Below are 18,396 nucleotides of genomic sequence, written 5' to 3'. Positions count from 1 at the left end.
AACCTACATTCAATTTAGAACCCTTATATGGACATCAAACCCTAGTTCCTAACCCTAAACCTACACCTAACTCTAGCTGTCAACACAAGCCCGAACCCTATTTCAGAACCCTAAATTCAGTTTAATCCCCTAATAAGGAGCCTAAACCTTAGTTTCTAACCCTAGGTAAGATTATATTTTAGAACATAAAATAAGTTTAAAACCCTTATTTGAAGCTCAAACCCTAGCCAAACAACCAACCTAGAGACACGACACCTAACCTAGAGATAAGAATTTTCAAGCACTTCACCCAAAGTCCTAGCACTTTTCAAACCTTGAAAACACAACTTTAAAATTTAAGCATTTTCAAGGATTTCAAGTCGCCGTACAACACCTGCAAAACGAGGTAGCCACTTTAAACAAAACAAAAAAACACCTTCAAGGAAACTGAAGTGTGCTAATACAGGGCAAAACACATTGACCATGTTAAACCCTTTGTTAACCTTAAAGGGAAACAGCTGCAGAATGGAGAAGAAAAAAAAACAAGAAATCTGATGAATTCTTTACAGTTAGCTTCAATGCTGAGGTCCGGCTAATCTCCAAAGAGCAGGATGATGCTCTACGCCGAAAAACTAGAGCAACGGACTGGTACCTGCACGAATACAAACACCAGCCCAATTTTTTAGATCCCTTTAAGGTGTCTGCAATTGCAATAAAGGCTGACACCAGTATCAGCTGCCCCCCAGAAAGAACAAGAAATTTAATATAAGATAAATTACATAATGCCATTCATTTTAGGTCATATTAACAGGGTTTTTCATGTCCACATTCAAGCATTTTTTAAGAACTTTCAAAGACAATTTTTCAATTTCTTAATTACCCTTAAAAGAACAAATCAGGTGCGAATCATGTATTTCTCAGAACCACAAATATGTTCCGTTTACATATACAATTTTTAATCTTGCGCGGTCATTTATCAAGACATTTGATTTTAGATGTACTTTTTTTTATAATGACCATAAAGACCATTCATTCAACCGCAATAATTTTATATATGGATCTACAGGTGTTAATTTTGTTAGTCGTATGCCCTCAGTCAGTAAGGACCAACCATCCAACCATCATCTGCACCGCTTATCCTCAGTAGGGTCGCGGGGGCGCTAGAGCCCATCCCAGCCATCTTCGGGCAGTGGGCAGGGGACACCCTGAACTGGTTGCCAGCCAATAAGGACGTCATCTCGAAATAGGGTTTTTCACATTTTACTGGGGCTTCTGGTCTCCATTAACCGCAATAACCAAAGGATACCGTACAATTTAATAGTGCCCTGTTTAGGTGCAAGCAGCCACTAATCACAAGGAAAGAAATGCAATGGCAAAGTAAAGCCACCAGAAAGCGGTGCTTGCGTCATTTCTAAGCAGACTTGGACAATTTCAAGCATTCAAGTCAAGTCATATTTATGTGTACAGTACATGCTTTAATCACGGACCACAATTACACCATCCCCTGAACTGAAACCGGCATGCGGGCATGGAAAAACTAAAAAACCTCAGCATGAGCCAAAAAACACCCTTGAGAAGTGGCCGCACAAGAGATAATCCCCCTTCTAGGATGACCTGGCTGCAATGAGATGTTGAATTGGGTAACAATACACAAAATGTAGTCATAAACATAGGGTATCCTATAAATTGTTCAGAAGTTCATGTATTTCACCCAGATTACAGGTAAATTTCAAACCTTGAAAATACAACATTAAAAATCAAGACAATTCAAGCACCTGTACAAACCCTGTATTATCCTGAGGGCAGCAAATGTCCCTTGTGCTATGAGTTTGAAATCCGTGCTTTAAATTATTTATGTATCATCTAGTTTTCATTTTGAAACCAGTACTTCTTTTGCCCATGTATGGATACAGGAGCACAGGATGTACCTAGCTATGTCCTTTTTTACCTCCACCAGCTGTGCTTTTCAATGTTCTATTCAAAGCACCTCAGGTTGTCTATGTGGGTGAACCTGCCTGTTTCATCATCATCCCCATCATTGCGATTCAGTCTACCTCACAACATCATCAGCCTCCCCCCCTCCTTGCATCGCCTCGGTTGCCTCACCCCTCCTTTGGGCCGCCGAGCCGACGTGTCTTTGGCGTCATAGTGGTCTAATTTTACTGCAGTTGATGCTGATGTTATGGAGGAAAGAGGGGGTGGTAAAAAAAGCACCTGCTATTTCTGCTCCTGCATCCCTTCCATCCTCACAGGGGTTGTGAGGAGGTATTAATAGATGCTTATCAGCAGCTTGGAAATAACACCGTTAGAAATAACGCCGTTATGTAACCGCCTTTTTTTCAAGTAACGGTAATCTATCTAATTATTTTTCCGCCGTTACAGTTAGACGGTCAAAAGCAGTGTATTACTTTGGCTACGGAACACAAACGGCTGCATGCCCCTTCAAACCTGAAGCCTTTTCCAGAAGGGCGGTTTTACGCTCTCTTCAGAGTTGTTTACGTCGCTTCTTTTCGTATCATGTCACCATTCAAAGAATGAACAGGCGAACGGGGGCTTATTTGCAAAACCGACTTGTGTTGTTTATGAATGAAACGTCTCTTTTAGCAGGCTCATAGAAGCGAACGAAAGGAACCGGCTTCCAACCAAACAACAGCCGGTTCCCTCAGAGACCCTTTTTCTCTTGTTATTGGTCAATAGGCATTTTGGGGGGGATTCTGTGTTGTTGACTTTGAATTTGTTGAGCATATTAAGGTAAAATTGTTTTGTACTTTATCTTTATTTGGTAGATTTTTAAGTGTTTAAATCATATTTCCTGGGTTTTTCAGTGTTGGTGTGTTTATAGAAAAATTTCTTCTTTTTGCCCTTTTGTTATTGTATTTTTTACTTTTGTTTCTTTTTTCCATTCTGTCTTTTTTTCTTTATTTTACCCCCTTTTGAGGTGATTTCATGCATATTGGTAAGTAACGTGCCCCACACTGCTTATTAGGCAAGGAGCACCTTTACTTGCAGACAGTCACAGTGCGGCCCTTATGCAACAGTGAGGTTAGACAAGTGCATCATTGCAAAAACTAAATAATCGGGGTCATTTTTGGAAATTTCCACACCACATTATTGTTGGTGATAACATTCCTCACATATGCAAATAAAAAATGTTGAACACACACACACACACCTTATTTAGCAAGCCACTGTTGAGTTGATTCCACAAAGCAGTGGATACATGATAATTGCGCAGAATGGAAGGGCGGGGAAGATTAAGCCTTGCGTCATTTGCTGTCAATCAGTTGTACTTTTTTTTTTTAATGTGCGTCATGTTCCCTCTCTGAGTCGCACACAAATGATTTTTCCATTAGCTTAAAGCTAACATGTATCACAAGATGCAACGGGCAGAAATTACCACGTTTCAGAGCAGTGTTCTCAAACTTAATTTACTTGGGGACCACGGGTGCTGGATGAGGTCGTGCCAAATCAAGTTTTTCAGCAAGAAAACCACCAACAACAAAAAAATCCACACAAATTTATAAAAAAAAATCCTACACCAAATACGATCTGAAAATAAACAAAGAATATGAAAAACATTCAATCACTTATAAATCAATAATTTACAGAGCTGCAGCTACATTAAAGGAACAGTGTGAATTATTTGACCACTAGATGTTGGTATTTGGTGCAGTGCAACGGAAATGAATGCTACAAAGAACAAGGAAAAATAAAAGGAAGGAGACTCAAAGGGATCAGACTGCATTATTTTCCTTTTCATTTTTTTACCAGCCTTTTTATGAAGGAAGAAGAAACAAAGATAAGAAAAAAGGGAAAAAATAAATAGAAAAGAAAGGGAAAAAAATACAAAAAAGAAGAAACAAGGGAAAAGGATAAGAAAAGAAGCAAAAAAAACAACAAAAAGACCAATAAGGAAAAAAATAGGAAAGGATTTTTTGTTAGTAGCAAAATTGTAGACAATTAGATCATGTTAACGTAAAATAAATGATAATTTCTCGACCTATGAGTATCTTAAACCATGCACATTTATATCATAGTTCATATATTTTTTTACTCAATATTTGTTTAATGGCTCTTCATAATACACACTTCTTCTTTAAACTGTCATCCAGCAGGTCGCAGTTGGCCCCATGAGTCCATGAGTTTGAAAGACCTTCTACAAAGTGTATTTACTATAAAATACAAATAAGGCACGCAAAAGTTTTTTTTTTTTTTTTAAATCATTTCAAAAACAAATTTAAAAACATAGTCAATATATTTGAACACAAGAAACAGCAAATGGAGGGCTGGCTGTAAACATTGATTTCCTGAACAGTTAAAAAAGGGTTTGTGTCGGTTTGCTCCGATATAATCCAACATCATATACTGTGAATCCTCGTACATTGCGGGGATAACGTTTCCCCAAAAACCTGTGATAGGTGAAATTTGAGAAATAAAAACCTTTATTTTTTTTTTCCAATTATTAAACAGGTAAAAAGTTATATTTAGCCAATAAGAATGCTGAATACAATGCACGATGCAAATCAATGAAAAGCGAAACTGCAAAAAGTGAACCGCGTTATACTGAGGGTTCACTGTGATATAAATACAGAACTGACACATTTTTTTTTCATATTACAGAACGGATAACGAGCCATTTCAGATTTGCAACGTTTTTGTTACAAAGAGCAGCATGTTAGGTTGATAGTGGTTCTTATTCAATGTCATCAATATAATTTAAAACAACAACAACAAAATAGGAATAATTAATGAATACACTGTAGGATTCTGGTAGGAATATAACGGTTTAGAATTAGGAATATAATGGTTTAATGTTTGTCACACTCAGCGTATTTATAAAAAAAATGCATATTTAGTAATTTGCTATAATCTTATATTATAGTATATATTTCTATATATTTTTTTAGTATTTTTTAAAATATTTTTAGTATTTGGTAGCTCTGTAAATATAGTTATGGAAAATCAGCTCTGGTAGGGTGTGGTTGGCTGGAGGTCCCCATTCAATGTGGTCACTTATCCCACATGGTTGTTCTTTACCTTGCCATATTTGTATTTTTTTAATTGCTGTGTGTGAGCCTTTGTATTCAGCGCCTCCTATGAGTAAAAAAAAAAAAACAACTTAATTTATCAAATAGTACAATATTGATTTGAATCCTTAGCAAAAAATCATTAACTATAACAGTATATAAACGTGCATTTGTATGTCAAGAACTTTGTATTTATTTTACATAAAGTGATGCTAACCTAAAAGTTTCTGACACCAACGAGTTTGTGTTCTTCCTTGTAATTTGAGGCACTAACTTTAAGTTGCACTACATAATACAGCAGAATCTACTGGTCAAATAATACGCAGTGTCCCTTTAACTTCGGCATTAAAAAAAAAACAATGTTTAAAAAGACTAAAAGCCCCATTGTGTAATATTTGACCAGATGACACTGTACGCAAACGAAAGCGAGTGCCACAGAGCACAGCGTAGCAGCAAAATTATGAACAAACTTGAGGGCGACCTTAGGTAGCGATTACACTTAGTAAAAAAAAATAGATATTTCTTGACCTGTGATTTTCTTTTGTTGAAAATAACATTGGTATAAGTGTGAAGCACATTGGAAAGCACTTTGGGGGGTCTTCATTGACTTGAAAAGCGCATTATAAATTCAGACCATTTACCATTCAGGTATTTTTCTCTGTATTCCACCAGTAATGTTTTTCTGGATTTAAATTCAAACAAGTGAATAGGGGCAGCACGGCGGCACAGTGGTTAGCGCGTGTGCGGCACAGTTCTGAGGTCTTGGGAACCTCCTGTGTGGACTTCCTGTGTGGAGTTTGTATGTTCTCCCCGTACTTGTGTGGGTTTCCTCCGGGCACTCCGGTTTCCTCCCACATTCCAAAGACATGCATTTCAGGTGGATTGACCGGTCAAAATTGTCCCTAGGTGTGAATGAGCGAGCGAGTTGTCTGTCCCTGTGTGCCCTGTGATTGGCTGGCGACCAGTTCAGGGTGTCCCCTGCCCACTGCCCGATGATTGCTGGGATGGGCTCCAGCACCCCCGCGACCCTACTGAGGATAAACGGTGCAGCTAATGAGAGGAGAAGAGACAAGTGAATAGTTGGACATTGTTTGATCTCGTCTTGTAAATTGTTCCAAAGTTTGACTCCACACACAGACACACACGTACTTTTCCTGGTTGTTCTCACCTTTTGGGATTATGAATTTACTACAGCCCCTTAAGTTATAATTTCCCTCTTTCCAAATGAATAATTTATGGATGTTTTCTGGCAATGTGTTTTTGTTGAACTTAAGTAGCTGTTGTGGAGTAAAAAAAATACTAAATCATCCAATTTTAATCATTTGGACTGCAGGAATAAAATATGAGTATGATCTTGGTATCCTGCCCTGTGTATGGTTCTAATTGAACGTTTTTGGAGGATAAAAAGAGACGGACGGGTCGGTGCAGCGTCTGCCGTCATTCGGACCCTGTACCGGTCCGTCGTGGTGAAGAGGGAGCTGGGCCGAAAGGCAAAGCTCTCGATCTACCGGTCGATCTACGTTCCTACCCTCACCTATGGTCATGAACTTTGGGTCATACCAGCAGGTTTCTGGAGGTAGATAATTTATTTATATCCATCCAGACTTTTAGGTTAATTAATTCACGATTTATACAGGTTACCTAATCAATATAGTTATCATTTGAATAGAAAATGTTGTATTATTCAGATCTTGTTTTTTAAGGTGCCCGTAACAAATCATTGCTGACATGAAAAAAATTATTGAGTTTGTATTGTGTAACGGAAAAGAAGTACATATTTTGGTACATCGCTTTAAAGTTCCTCTTTGCGTTACGTCAGATAAAATAGTAGCACTGATTGGATAAATAAGAGATATGTTTAATGGCACGATGGGAAAATAGTGAGAAAAACGATAGTAAGAAAATATGAAGCACCTTTTTTTTTGCCCAGTGGTGTTTTTCCTTTGTTTTGAGATTTAAAAAAAATCGTTTTGGCTTGGTCGAGAAGTAACGCCTATTCGGGCTCCTGTTTATCTGTTACACAACTTGACACGAACGTGCCGTCATCTCACACTAAAAAAGACGCGTCACTGTTACCTTCTTGAGCTTCGTTTCCATGTTTATTTCGATACGATTTGGCGAAAAGGCCGAAATAGTCACGTTTGAATGCGTTTTGAGGCAGCAAACGGGATGTTTGCAAGCTGGCCCAAACCAGCTCGTCGCAATTCTTCATTTGGTCACGGAAGTGTGACGTCATCACGCTGCGCTCAACGCGCGAGTCAAGGAAAATGCTGACGTCAGAGTTGTTTGACTTGTGGCACAGATAAAGTTGGCAACAGATATAACATGATAAATTATCGAGTTGGAGCAACTGAAATGTTCCAAACTATCTTTTTTGTCCTTTTTCCAAATCTGAACCGCCTTTAGATGTTCTAGTCTTTGAAACAACCTTTTTCTAAAGGTACAGTTTTGTTGTTTTTGAATGTACTTTTAAATTGTTATTTTTCTGAAAACCAATTCTTTGATGAATGAAAAAAATAAAATAAATAAATGCTTTACCCTCAAGTTGTGTTAGGAATTGGCACCACTAACTTTTGTTAGTGGGTCTAACTCAGTCCTGACCACCAAAAGGAAAGGAATATCAGGGAGGCTGGGTGTTTAGCGCAGGTCCACGGTGCAGAGATTCAGGGTTCAAGTCCAGCAACTGCAGCCTCCCCGTGTGGAGTTTGCATGTTCTCCCCGTGCCTGCGTGGGTTTCCCCCTGCACTCCGGTTTCCTCCCACATTCCCCCCACAAAAAACATGCACGTCAGGTTAATTGGCCAGTCCAAATTGTCCCGAGGTGTGAATAAGCGAGTGAGTTGTCCGCCTCTGTGTGCCCTACGACTTGCTGGCAACCAGTTCAGGGTGTCCCCTGCCCACTGCCAGAGGATGGCTGGGATGGGCTCCAGCACCACCGCGACCCTACTGAGGATAAGCGGTGCAGATAATGGATAGATGAATAATTCATACAACATCCGGTCAAACATTATATGCCTCCATAATCATATATTCTAATTGTAAATTGATTTTATAAGTTTGAAAGTATCATCAATTATTACATTTTATAACCTTGATTTAGGTCACTGGAGACCCTTAAACGGCATAAGGGTTAAGAAATGTTCTCATTAAATTATGTTTTAAAAATATGTACCAAACAATTTGATATTCAAAACAAACTTTAGAAAAGCCATTATCATTCATGGGTACAACTGTGAGATTTTACCCACACTAACAAACACGAAGGCTTTTCAACTTAGACTACCACTTTTCTCCCCTTAAAAACGCCACCCGTTTTTTTTTTTTAATTCTAAATGTGCCGCTTTTTCAAATTTAAACACATTTTGGGTCAATGGTTGCTTAATTTTGAGGCAAGCTAAGTTTTGTGTGTGAATAAAAAAAAACAAATAATGGCCCTTCTCAAAGGCCCTTCCCACCCTAAACAAGTGCACACAAGTGTGAAAATATATCTTGCGACATATATAGAATTTGCTGCTAAATGTTATTTCATTAAAATTTCACTAAATCACTAGTGATTTTTTTTTTTTTTTGCAGCGAAATGTTATTGCGCCCTGCGACTGGCTGGCAACCAGTTTAGGGTGTCCCCTGCCCACTGCGCGAAGATAGCTGGGATGGGCTCCAGCACCCCGCAACCCTACTGAGGACAAGCGTTGCAGATAATGGATGGATGGATAAATGCACTTCTTTTCATTGCACTATTGTAACGATACACTATTCTTTTTCATTCATGAAAATTGCACTTTTATTATAACTTAGACCTGTCTTTAAGCACTGCATTGAAATATGTTTTGTGCTGACTTTCATCCTGAGTCTATTACCTTTTAAAGACTTTATTACATGTTTACCCTGGACTGCCATTTCCAATCTTGTTGCGTACAATATTTCACAACGTTGATATCAATCACAAAGACAATTGAATTCAAAATACCGCTCCAACAATGGAATTCAATATCTGTTTTGGTGAAAGTTTGCCACTTCAGATTTAAACAAGCAGTAGTTTGTTTTTGTAATATTCTGGAGACACTTAAACCCAATACTGAAATCTTTATCCTGTATCAAAAATTGTGAAAGTTCTAATTAATACAACTGATATTGTTCAGGAAACAGACTAATATTACCTTATAGTTTACAATCTGTCTAATAGAATTTGAGCTGTTCTAAAGATGTGCAAGCAGTGTGTAAGCACAGACATTAAAAAACACCAAAAGACCAAAGTTTTTCCAATTGAAATATCGCTATGTTTATTTCTATCAACATTCACATCTCAGTCACATTGAGTTGTTTGCTTCCATTGTAAAAAAATAAAGTCAACTCTCATAAATTAATTACAAAAAATAAAATAGAAACTAGTGTTTTCACAGAAAACCTTCATTCATATAAAGTTAAGGATAGCCAACCTGGGCCAACGGTATAACTGTCAGTTATTTCCACATTCACACAACCGGAAAACTATTGCTCCTAACGGTGGACACAAAAACTACAATGACAACGATTCTCGGTTATACAGCACCATGAAAAAAAAAAACGTGTAAGAAATTGTAGATTACTTGGTGGTATTAGTTGCAACATGCTACAATATTAAAAGGCAGGGCGAATGGTGTGCGTAGCCCTCGGAGCACGTTTGTAAGTCAAGTAGCAATGACAGGTGATATGGGGCTTTGGAGTAGTCCTCTTTCTCAAAGGGCCAGCAGCGTGGGTGAGTTGAGCGAGTCACACGACTGCTCGTTTCCACTGCTTTCCCGTCTGTGGGCCACGCCGCAGCCGGGGAAAGCATCGGCCTCTGGAAAGCTGAAGACGAAGGAGGACGTGAAGGTGGTGGCGGCTGGCGTGCAAGTGACCACCGGCGTGCACAGTGGCGGCTCAAAGTCCCCGCTGGTCACCGAAGGGTGCAGGTGCTCCCAGTCTTGAGCGCCGCTAAACGGGGCAGAGAGGTCCACCTCGGGCACCGAGCGCTCCATTTCCGTCTTGGTCAGGAGGTCCAGGGACTGTTCGAGCACCGAGGTATCTAGATCGCTCAATTTGACTGCAGTGGAGGGGGACGATGATGGCAAGCCGGAAAAGAGTGAGTTGGAGGTGGCAGGCTCGGACGAGCGGGCTGGCGAGACCGAGGCCGGCGTAAAGTCGGAGTCCAGCTCAGCAGGGACTTTGCAGACAGGCCGGTGGGCGGCCAGGATGAACTCCAGCCGTTCCTTTTCCTTCAGGAGGTTGGCAATGTCATTCTGGAGGTTGGATTTCTCATCTTCAAGCTGATCTGTTTGCTGTCGGAACAAAACGAGGAGAGGGATAAGCCACACTGTTGGGAGTTGTGTGAGCGGCTAAGTGTGAGCGGCTAAGTGTGAGCTGCTACGTGTGAGCTGCTACGTGTGAGCTGCTACGTGTGAGCTGCGAACTCTGGGGTCTGGAACGTATGGCTTGCCAGACAGGTGTGGTTCTTTTCATAAGTATATCTGACTCAGAGATAAGTCACTTTTGCTTAATTTGGTCTTAAAATTAACAGTGTGGCTCCCTCACTGACAAAATATTCTCAAAATCTTGCTTTAGTGTCTCTTTGAGTCAAAAAGGTTCCCGACCCCTGTGCTAAATAATGACTTTAAATTTGTACCACTGTAGCCAAAAATGAGATACTTACAGCCTGGAGAGTGTCGGTCAGCTCTCTCCTCCTGTTGCGGCATTTAGCGGCCGCCTCCTTGTTTCGCTCTCGGCGGATTTTCCTTTTAGCTTCTTCCTCAGGTGAAATCTAGCAAACAAAGAAAACATTGAACTCACATTGCCCAGTGAAAATCACACAGATAAGCGCAAACAAAACCCAAACACACCTGTTCCACTCTGCTTCTTTTGGTGGTGCTGTGAGGACGGGATGCAGACATCTTGACGGCGCCTCTGGGGTACGCCGGGCTGGGCCTCGAGGTGAAGGTCCGGTGAGAGGGTGCAACTGAGGAGATGAGGGGCTGCACCAGCCACTGTAGGTCGGGGCTGCTGGAGATAGCAGTAACCGTAGGGACGAATGAGGCACTCACGGAGGTCAGATCAGTGAAATCCTGCAGTTGAGGAAATAAAACATTTGTTAACGATCAAGAATGAATGCAACAACATGTATTCCAAATGTTGTTTGCAAGTTATTGTATTGTGGTGCACCGTTTCAAAAGTAACAGTGTAGTTATATTATTATTTTGTTTTGCATTGTTTCTCAACTTGTCTGACTTCAGGAGCCACCATCCCACACTAATGAAGAGTCCCGACCTAGATATTTCACTTTTCAAATTTAATGGATGAAAAGATTGATTAGTTTGAACCTAATAGTAGAATATGTTCATACTTAAAAAAAAGATATATATATATATATATATATATATATATATATATATACACACTATTTCAAAAGTACTCAAACAATCTACTTTTAGCAGAGAAACCTCACACACTGAACCTAAACGATCAACACTGCACTATGGGTGGAAAAAATCTATTTCTACTGCAGAAGTTTTCATCCACAAATTATCAGTACTTATTCCCACATTAGCTTTAACACCAACTTGAGTTTGTAAAAATGAATGGGGTAACGGAGCATGTTTTTTCTTATTATCGCCATCCACTGTTAAGGGGTGTAAAGAACCTCAGATATTGTTCTTTTATTGAGCATTATTTTGCCAAAGCACACGCCACACGAGTTGAGAAACACTGTTCTAAAGCATTGAAGAACAAATGTAATATCTGTGCAGTCAACATCCCGTTCTTGATTAATTAAGCCCAGTGTTTGAAATCATCTTTATGTTTCTTATCAGTTCAATACTTTATACCATTAAATAGAAAAATTTGCTGCAAACACACTATTTCGATGGCAAACCCTACCTGAGATTGTGGCGACCCCATGCTGCAATAAGACCCGGCCGGCGACGGTTGGTAGCAGCCGATGTTGCCGTTGCTGTCGGTCGCCGGAGAAGCGCTGCTGCACCGGGAGGAGGAGTCGCACTCTGGGTTGAACATATTAAACATCATCGCTCCACAAGGAAGATCCAAGTTTACAAAGTAAAAATGTGAGGAAATCCCTTCGTGAAATGAAATCAGAAAAGGTTCAAGTTCCAAAAGCTCTTCTTGTTTCCTAGTGAATTGTCTTGAGAGTGATCTGCAGGCTGAGTCCACTGGCGGCTCTTTATAGCCTGAGAGCGGGCCGCTCGAATGACGTCAACAGGGGCGGGGAGGTAGACACTCAGAGAGAACGTCAGAAACCTGGAAAAAGCATACACTTTCAGGCTAGAGTGTGCTTTAAAATACATGTAACGCTCAAAAATTTCAACATAAAACAGCAACAAAGACACAGTAATAACAAAAAAACGTATTTTTTCAATAGTGTTTCTCCCGCTTTCAAGGAATGGAAGATTCCGACAGGGAACCCCTGTACGTCATTTTCCAAATATGGCGCATCCTGTAAAAAGGGGCGGGCTCTGCTGGTAAATCCGAAGCTGGTCGGTGTGACGTTACGTAAGACAACAAAACAGTAAATTGTGTTGTGAAAACTCCTCAACTACCAAAGCTGATAACGCCAAAACCTCAAGGACACAATGACACGCCCGCAACACGGGGTATTGAAACACAACAATAGACTTTCGAACAACTTGCTTTCTAAAGGTGTGACCTTCTTTAATAAAGCCGTTCAAATTATGTCACAAACGTGACTACAAACTTTAGGCTTGTTTTCTATTAATTGATGTGATGAAACATACTCTTAATAATTTGTAGTTCATGGTGATTAGTATTAAAGGGAGATTGTGTATTATATTATGTATTATTTAGCGTCTCATAAAGGCAGTGTTCATTTTACCTGTGAAAAGTGATGGGTCCCGGGAACTCGCATGCTCAAAAATCTATGGGTCCCAACAGAGATCTATGGGTCCCGAAAATTTAGTGTTATCGGGGTTGAAATTGTAAATCGGCGACAAATATATGATATAAATCTATATATTCATTCAGTTTTAATCATCACAGTTTATTGGTAATACAAATCAGTTATCACTTCAAGATTTTTCAGTTCACAACAATATTGTACATTATACAAAATAATATTGCTGAAATAATTACATTAATCTATATTTTCATTCAGTTTTAATCATCACAGTTTATTGGTAATACAAAGCAGTTATCACTTGAGATTTTTCAGTTCACAAAAATATTGTACATTATACAAAATAATAATCTATCCCACAGCCATATCCCCCTAGTGGAAGGTGGCTAGAGTCATTTCTGACTCTTTTTGGGCAATTGGTTTAGAGGAGGGGATTCCCAGCCCCCTCGCTCAACCCAACTGAGGTGTTGGGAGTCATTATTGACCAAACCCCCCAATTCCAACCCCTAATGCTGAACGCCAAGCAGGGAGGCAACGGGTACCAATGTTTAAGTCTTAGGTATGACTCGGCCGAGGCTTGAACCACAACCTATATTGATTAAATAATAGGCAAAAACACACAAACTATCGTTCAAACATGAATTTTTGAAACACTCTTATGTCGAGAAATTAACAATGATTGTACATAACATGGGAGTCACCTACAGGTAGGTTAAGAGTTAAATCTTGATATATAATTACCATTTCAAATGTAAACATAGTCAATAAAATGGGTCGCCAACCCTTTCAAAGTTGAGAGCTACTTTTTTTAAATGATTAGCACAGAGCTACAAAAATATCATGTTATTCCAAAGTTTTTACTGTGTGATTATTATCTTATTCCCAGTTTGTAATCATTGGAGGTTAAAAAAGACACGTCATATATTTCCAAAACCAGTCCGTGGGCTACTCAAGTGTTCTTAGGGGGCTACCTGGCGCCTGCAGATAGCACTTTGGAGACCCCTGGTCAATAATAAACTTAAGGAGCTCCCCTCATTGTTAAACAGGTCCTAAAAATTATTTCTCTTTAGTTTATATGTAGTTCTGTAGCATCTACTGTTCAGTTGAAAACAGTTAATGTTGTAGTGTTGGTTGACTAATTCATGCTAATTTTGCTTGCAGTAATGTGATTTTTTTTTTTTAAATCTATAAATAAAGGGGGCTAACACAATCGTTCGCATTCTTAATGCTACAGGGGTGAGAAAACTAGAAGTAAAATGGTGCGTTTTGGTCATTTTGAGTCTTCGTAGTTTGTCTTCTTCCTGGTGGTTTTTAAGCACTCATTTTCGGTTGCATGACAGAATACTGTCACGACCAGAACAGAAGTAGGACCCAGAAGCGTAACGTTACTCACAAGTTTATTGAAATATAGAAGAAAGGCAGCGCCAGCGATCCGGTGCTCGCTGGACGCGGGAAACAGCGGCTCTTGGGATGGGAACATGTTCCAAATGCGGAAGTGGATCTTCTGGAACGGGAAATTGTAGCGTAGTTAGATGGAAAAACAGGTCGTTACCAGGGACGGTAGATCAAAACATGGTCGGGGTAAAAAAATAGGTCGTAGCAGGAGACAAACGGGGAAATCAGAAATGGACGAGTGGAAAACGGGTGACAAAAATGCTCGCCTTGTGAAAACAGAGGTTTGCTGATGGACTGACAACAGGTGAGTGAAAGGACTGAGCTTAAGTAGGATTGGGAACCAATCAGGTAACCAGCAGCAGCTGGCGCCAAACGAGGCACAGGTGAGTGTAATGAGTAATCATGACAAATACAGCAATATGTAGCAGTCAAATAGTACACACTTTCCCTTTAAAACAACAAGACAATTATACATGCACATCATGTTGAGCAGCACGGCGGTGCAGTGGTTAGCGCGTGTGCGGCACGGTTCTAAGGTCTTGGGAACCTCCTGTGTGGGTTCAAATCCAGCTACCGGACTTACTGTGCGGAGTTTGTATGTTCTCCCCGTGCTTGCGTGGGTTTCCTCCGGGCACTCCGGTTTCCTCCCACATTCCAAAGACATGCATTTCAGGTGGATTGGCCGGTCTAAATTGTCCCTAGGTGTGAATGAGCGAGCGAGTTGTCTGTCCCTGTGTGCCCTGCGATTGGCTGGCAACCAGTCCAGGGTGTCCCCTGCCCACTACCCGATGATTGCTGGGATAGGCTCCAGCACCCCCGCGGCCCTACTGAGGATAAGCGGTGCAGCGAATGAGATGAGATGAGAGATCATGTTGAGCAGCAGTATTTTGATTCTTTGCGCTGCTATTTTTGCATTGTCAAGCTTGACCACTGGGTCAGTGGAACACTCTCCTACAAAACTAGAGGAAGAATAGCCACAAATTGTTTTGGGCATTTTACATAATATAGGACTGGGAATATTCATATTTCATCGGTCTACATACAGATCGTGACTGCTTATCTTTCGTCTGTCCACGGCACTTTCCCTTTTTAAGCTAGCAAATTTATCTGGCAATCATATCTATTGATGTCATGTTCTGGTATTTAACCACGAACTGTCATGCAAAGCACGCCGTCCGTTTACCTAGATTTACGTACGTTAACGTGCAGCAGGGCCCGAGGCGGTGCTCGTACCTTCCTTCTAAACAGGAGTGTCGAACTGGCAGAACAAGATAGACCTGTGTTATGTACTTTTCCCATGTCCTGTGCAGTTGCACAAAAGGTGTTCCCTCTGAAGGGCGAGAGGGAGTCCTCTGACCTCTCCCCTTGTAACCTGCTTCCGGAACAGGTCGAAATGAAGACATTGTGATCCGACAACCGCAAATAATTTGCTGTTGCGCTGTTCATTCTTTTGAACTTCTTCGGAAGTCAAATCTTGCGAAATCACAGAATTACAACACTACTACCAGCGTAAAAGTAGTTCACTTTTTCTAATTTATGACGTTTCTTATTTGTGCTTCTTGTATTTTTGATCAGGATACTAAAGGTTGATGTAATAGATTGGCATCTAGAGAATTTGAAATTATTATTTTGTTTTATGTTTGAGCTGAGACAGACAAATAACTGTGGCGTTATCCCAATAAGAATGTATGGTCCATTTGCAAACATTTTTTCCAGTCAGTGGTGACAAACAATGAAAACGTGTTCATACTATTACTGCTAATCCATCACTTTAATAAATATTAATGGTTATAAAAATCAAGAAAACAGAATTATACCGTATTTCATACAATTTAAGGTATATCTAATGACATACTTGTTTGCTAAAAGCTAATGTAAAAAGTAAATCACAATAAAAAGTTATTTTTAAATTACTATCATAAACATTTGTAAATACTGTAAGCAAGCCAAGTTAAGTCAAGTCTCATTTATTTCCAAAACCCCTAATCACAAAAAGTCACTAAGGGCTTTACAGACCATTACAAGATCCTTTGATTAAATCTGCATGAAATATTAGTATTTTTTATACTTCTACCTTTAACCCGTTACTGTAAACAGTGGTATTTTATGTAGTTGCACTTTTTAATTCCAGTGCATTTGACATGTTACAATATCAATAAATACATTCTATTCGGGGGTATTCACTTGAATTGTACAGCTAGTCATTTAGAAATGTAAAATTGATTTATATTGATAAATTATTAGTAATATAGTTCTAGTACAAAACACAAAAACATGTTTGTCCAGTGAAAGACATTAATAAAATTGAAACTACTTTGTCATTCTAACTACTATTGCTGCTATAACAATACACATTTACTGTTATTGTTTTGTTAAGGTTTTTTTGGTATTGCCAATGGCTGAATATGAAACCACATTTACATGTACAGTTTTTGTCCCTTCTCAAGGTTTTTGAGTTTTTCCTTGCCCTCATGTAGGTTTTAGATCAGGGAATGGTGTAATAACAGTCTGCAATAATAGTCTGTGGTTTGCAATAACCTGTGCAGCCCTTTCAGACTCTTTGTGATTAAGGGCTATACAAATAAAAATAATTTGACTTGACTACAGTGTTATCCAGACACTTGGGATCAGACAGAAAAATTAGACTATATTGTTGTAATTAGTTCAAGATTCTATAAATATAACTTTCACCAGATAAAAAGAGAATTCAATATTTGTTGTGTCTGTTAATTGTTATCACGTCAAAGCGTCTTGTTTTATTTTTTTAATACACCGCATGTATTTTCTTCCCCGCGCTGCTTGTTGTTGTTGAAGCATGCTGGTCGCCATGGCAACTTCCCGCCCCTTTCGCAGCAGTGACGTATTTGTTTCGTGATGTGACGGAGATCGTTTATGTAAACAAAGAGGGCTTACTCAAAAAAACAAAACCCAACTAGCCCTCGGCTATCCTTAAGTGACGTCGCATGGAAGCTTCGAGAAAGCTGACGGAGTGAGACATCATACGACAAATCCTGCCTGTGAGCTTTTGCGGGTGAAAGAAGACACCTCAGCACAGACAATCCAAGCTTCCATTTTCTCCTGTTTTGTTTCGGACGCTTGGTTGGCAAGAGTCTGCATAACTAATCTTCCATTACACACATTGCCTTTCATGTTTTTGTTTTTTTAAGTCTAAAGTCTAAGTATGGGACTTTAAAAAATAGCTTACTCGTGCAAGGTTCATTCTCACACTTTTTTATTTTTTTATTTCTGTGGGGGTTGGGCTCGTGGTATTTAAACTATGAACCCCGAAGCTGAAGCAGACTAGCTAATGATGTGCCAGTAAACACCCCCCAATCCCTAACACACACCTCTTCCCGCCCCAGCCCTCCCTGGCATATATACAACGGCTGCCGGGAAATCGGAGAGGCCTCCTTTATATTTTTTTCTTTACGCAATGGCCGCCTGCCCCCCACTAGATGCCCACCCAAAAGCCGTCCCATTCACTTCAATAGATCGGTGACGCCACAGGGACCCTAAAAATAGCACGTAGAAATCACATTAGTGAAGTCAGGGGAACACTTGGAAATACATTTGGCTATATTTTGGGGATTGTTATGAAAAAGAAAGCGGGACGATAAAGATGGAAATAACAGAATAAAAAAGGAAGTAAAAGGCAAAGAAACAACAATTCGAAGGAATGAAGGCAAAAAAAATATGTTGATGGCAAAAAAAGATGAAAGGATGACTGATTTAGGGTATGTACGAACTGACATATTGTCATGCTGCTTAAGATACCGACCAAAAAGTTGAAGGGATGATTGATTTAGGGTTAAATTACGTTCACAAAGTACAATAGACGCAGAAGGATGGTCAAAAGATGAAAATAATCAAACATTAAGAGTGACTTGACTTTAAAGGACAGTGTGCAACACTGAAAAACAACAGCGACCAGATGATGAAGGTGCTGTATCTGAATCAAACCAGGAGGCTTCTCCTGCAACTGTTAACCATGGAAACCAGTACTATTTCATGTGGGGGAACAGACCCATACTTCTTTAAAAAAACGATGCCAGGCTGTACTTGCCCAGGACACCACAGGAAGCGGTGCCCTGATAGCCCTGGTGGTTGGAGATCCATG

The 18,396-nt window shown here is 39.8% G+C and overlaps 1 protein-coding gene across 1 annotated transcript; it reads right to left on the bottom strand.

Moving 5' to 3' along the window:
- Positions 1-9,259: 9,259 nt before the first annotated feature.
- Positions 9,260-12,186, bottom strand: fosab (Fos proto-oncogene, AP-1 transcription factor subunit b). The gene is made up of 4 exons (XM_088325076.1): positions 11,894-12,186; positions 10,861-11,082; positions 10,674-10,781; positions 9,260-10,302 (listed from the first exon to the last, which is right to left on the bottom strand). The coding sequence occupies exons 1-4, from the start codon at positions 12,038-12,040 to the stop codon at positions 9,721-9,723; spliced, it is 1,059 nt and encodes a 352-aa protein (XP_088181202.1). The 5' UTR covers positions 12,041-12,186; the 3' UTR covers positions 9,260-9,720.
- Positions 12,187-18,396: the final 6,210 nt, after the last annotated feature.

This window comes from Urocampus carinirostris, chromosome 20, assembly GCF_059441175.1.
Source record: "Urocampus carinirostris isolate Australia breed hairy pipefish chromosome 20, RoL_Ucar_1.0, whole genome shotgun sequence".
Lineage (NCBI taxonomy): Eukaryota > Metazoa > Chordata > Actinopteri > Syngnathiformes > Syngnathidae > Urocampus > Urocampus carinirostris.
This window is presented reverse-complemented; position numbering and strand designations above follow the sequence as displayed.

Excerpts from the sequence above, each read along its gene's own strand:
- fosab (XM_088325076.1), bottom strand. The coding sequence starts at position 12,040 with ATGATGTTTAATATGTTCAACCCAGAGTGCGACTCCTCCTCCCGGTGC. Across the intron at positions 11,083-11,893 it reads TGGGGTCGCCACAATCTCAG|GATTTCACTGATCTGACCTC; the intron begins GTAGGGTTTGCC and ends CCTCAACTGCAG. Across the intron at positions 10,303-10,673 it reads TGACCGACACTCTCCAGGCT|CAAACAGATCAGCTTGAAGA; the intron begins GTAAGTATCTCA and ends TTGTTCCGACAG.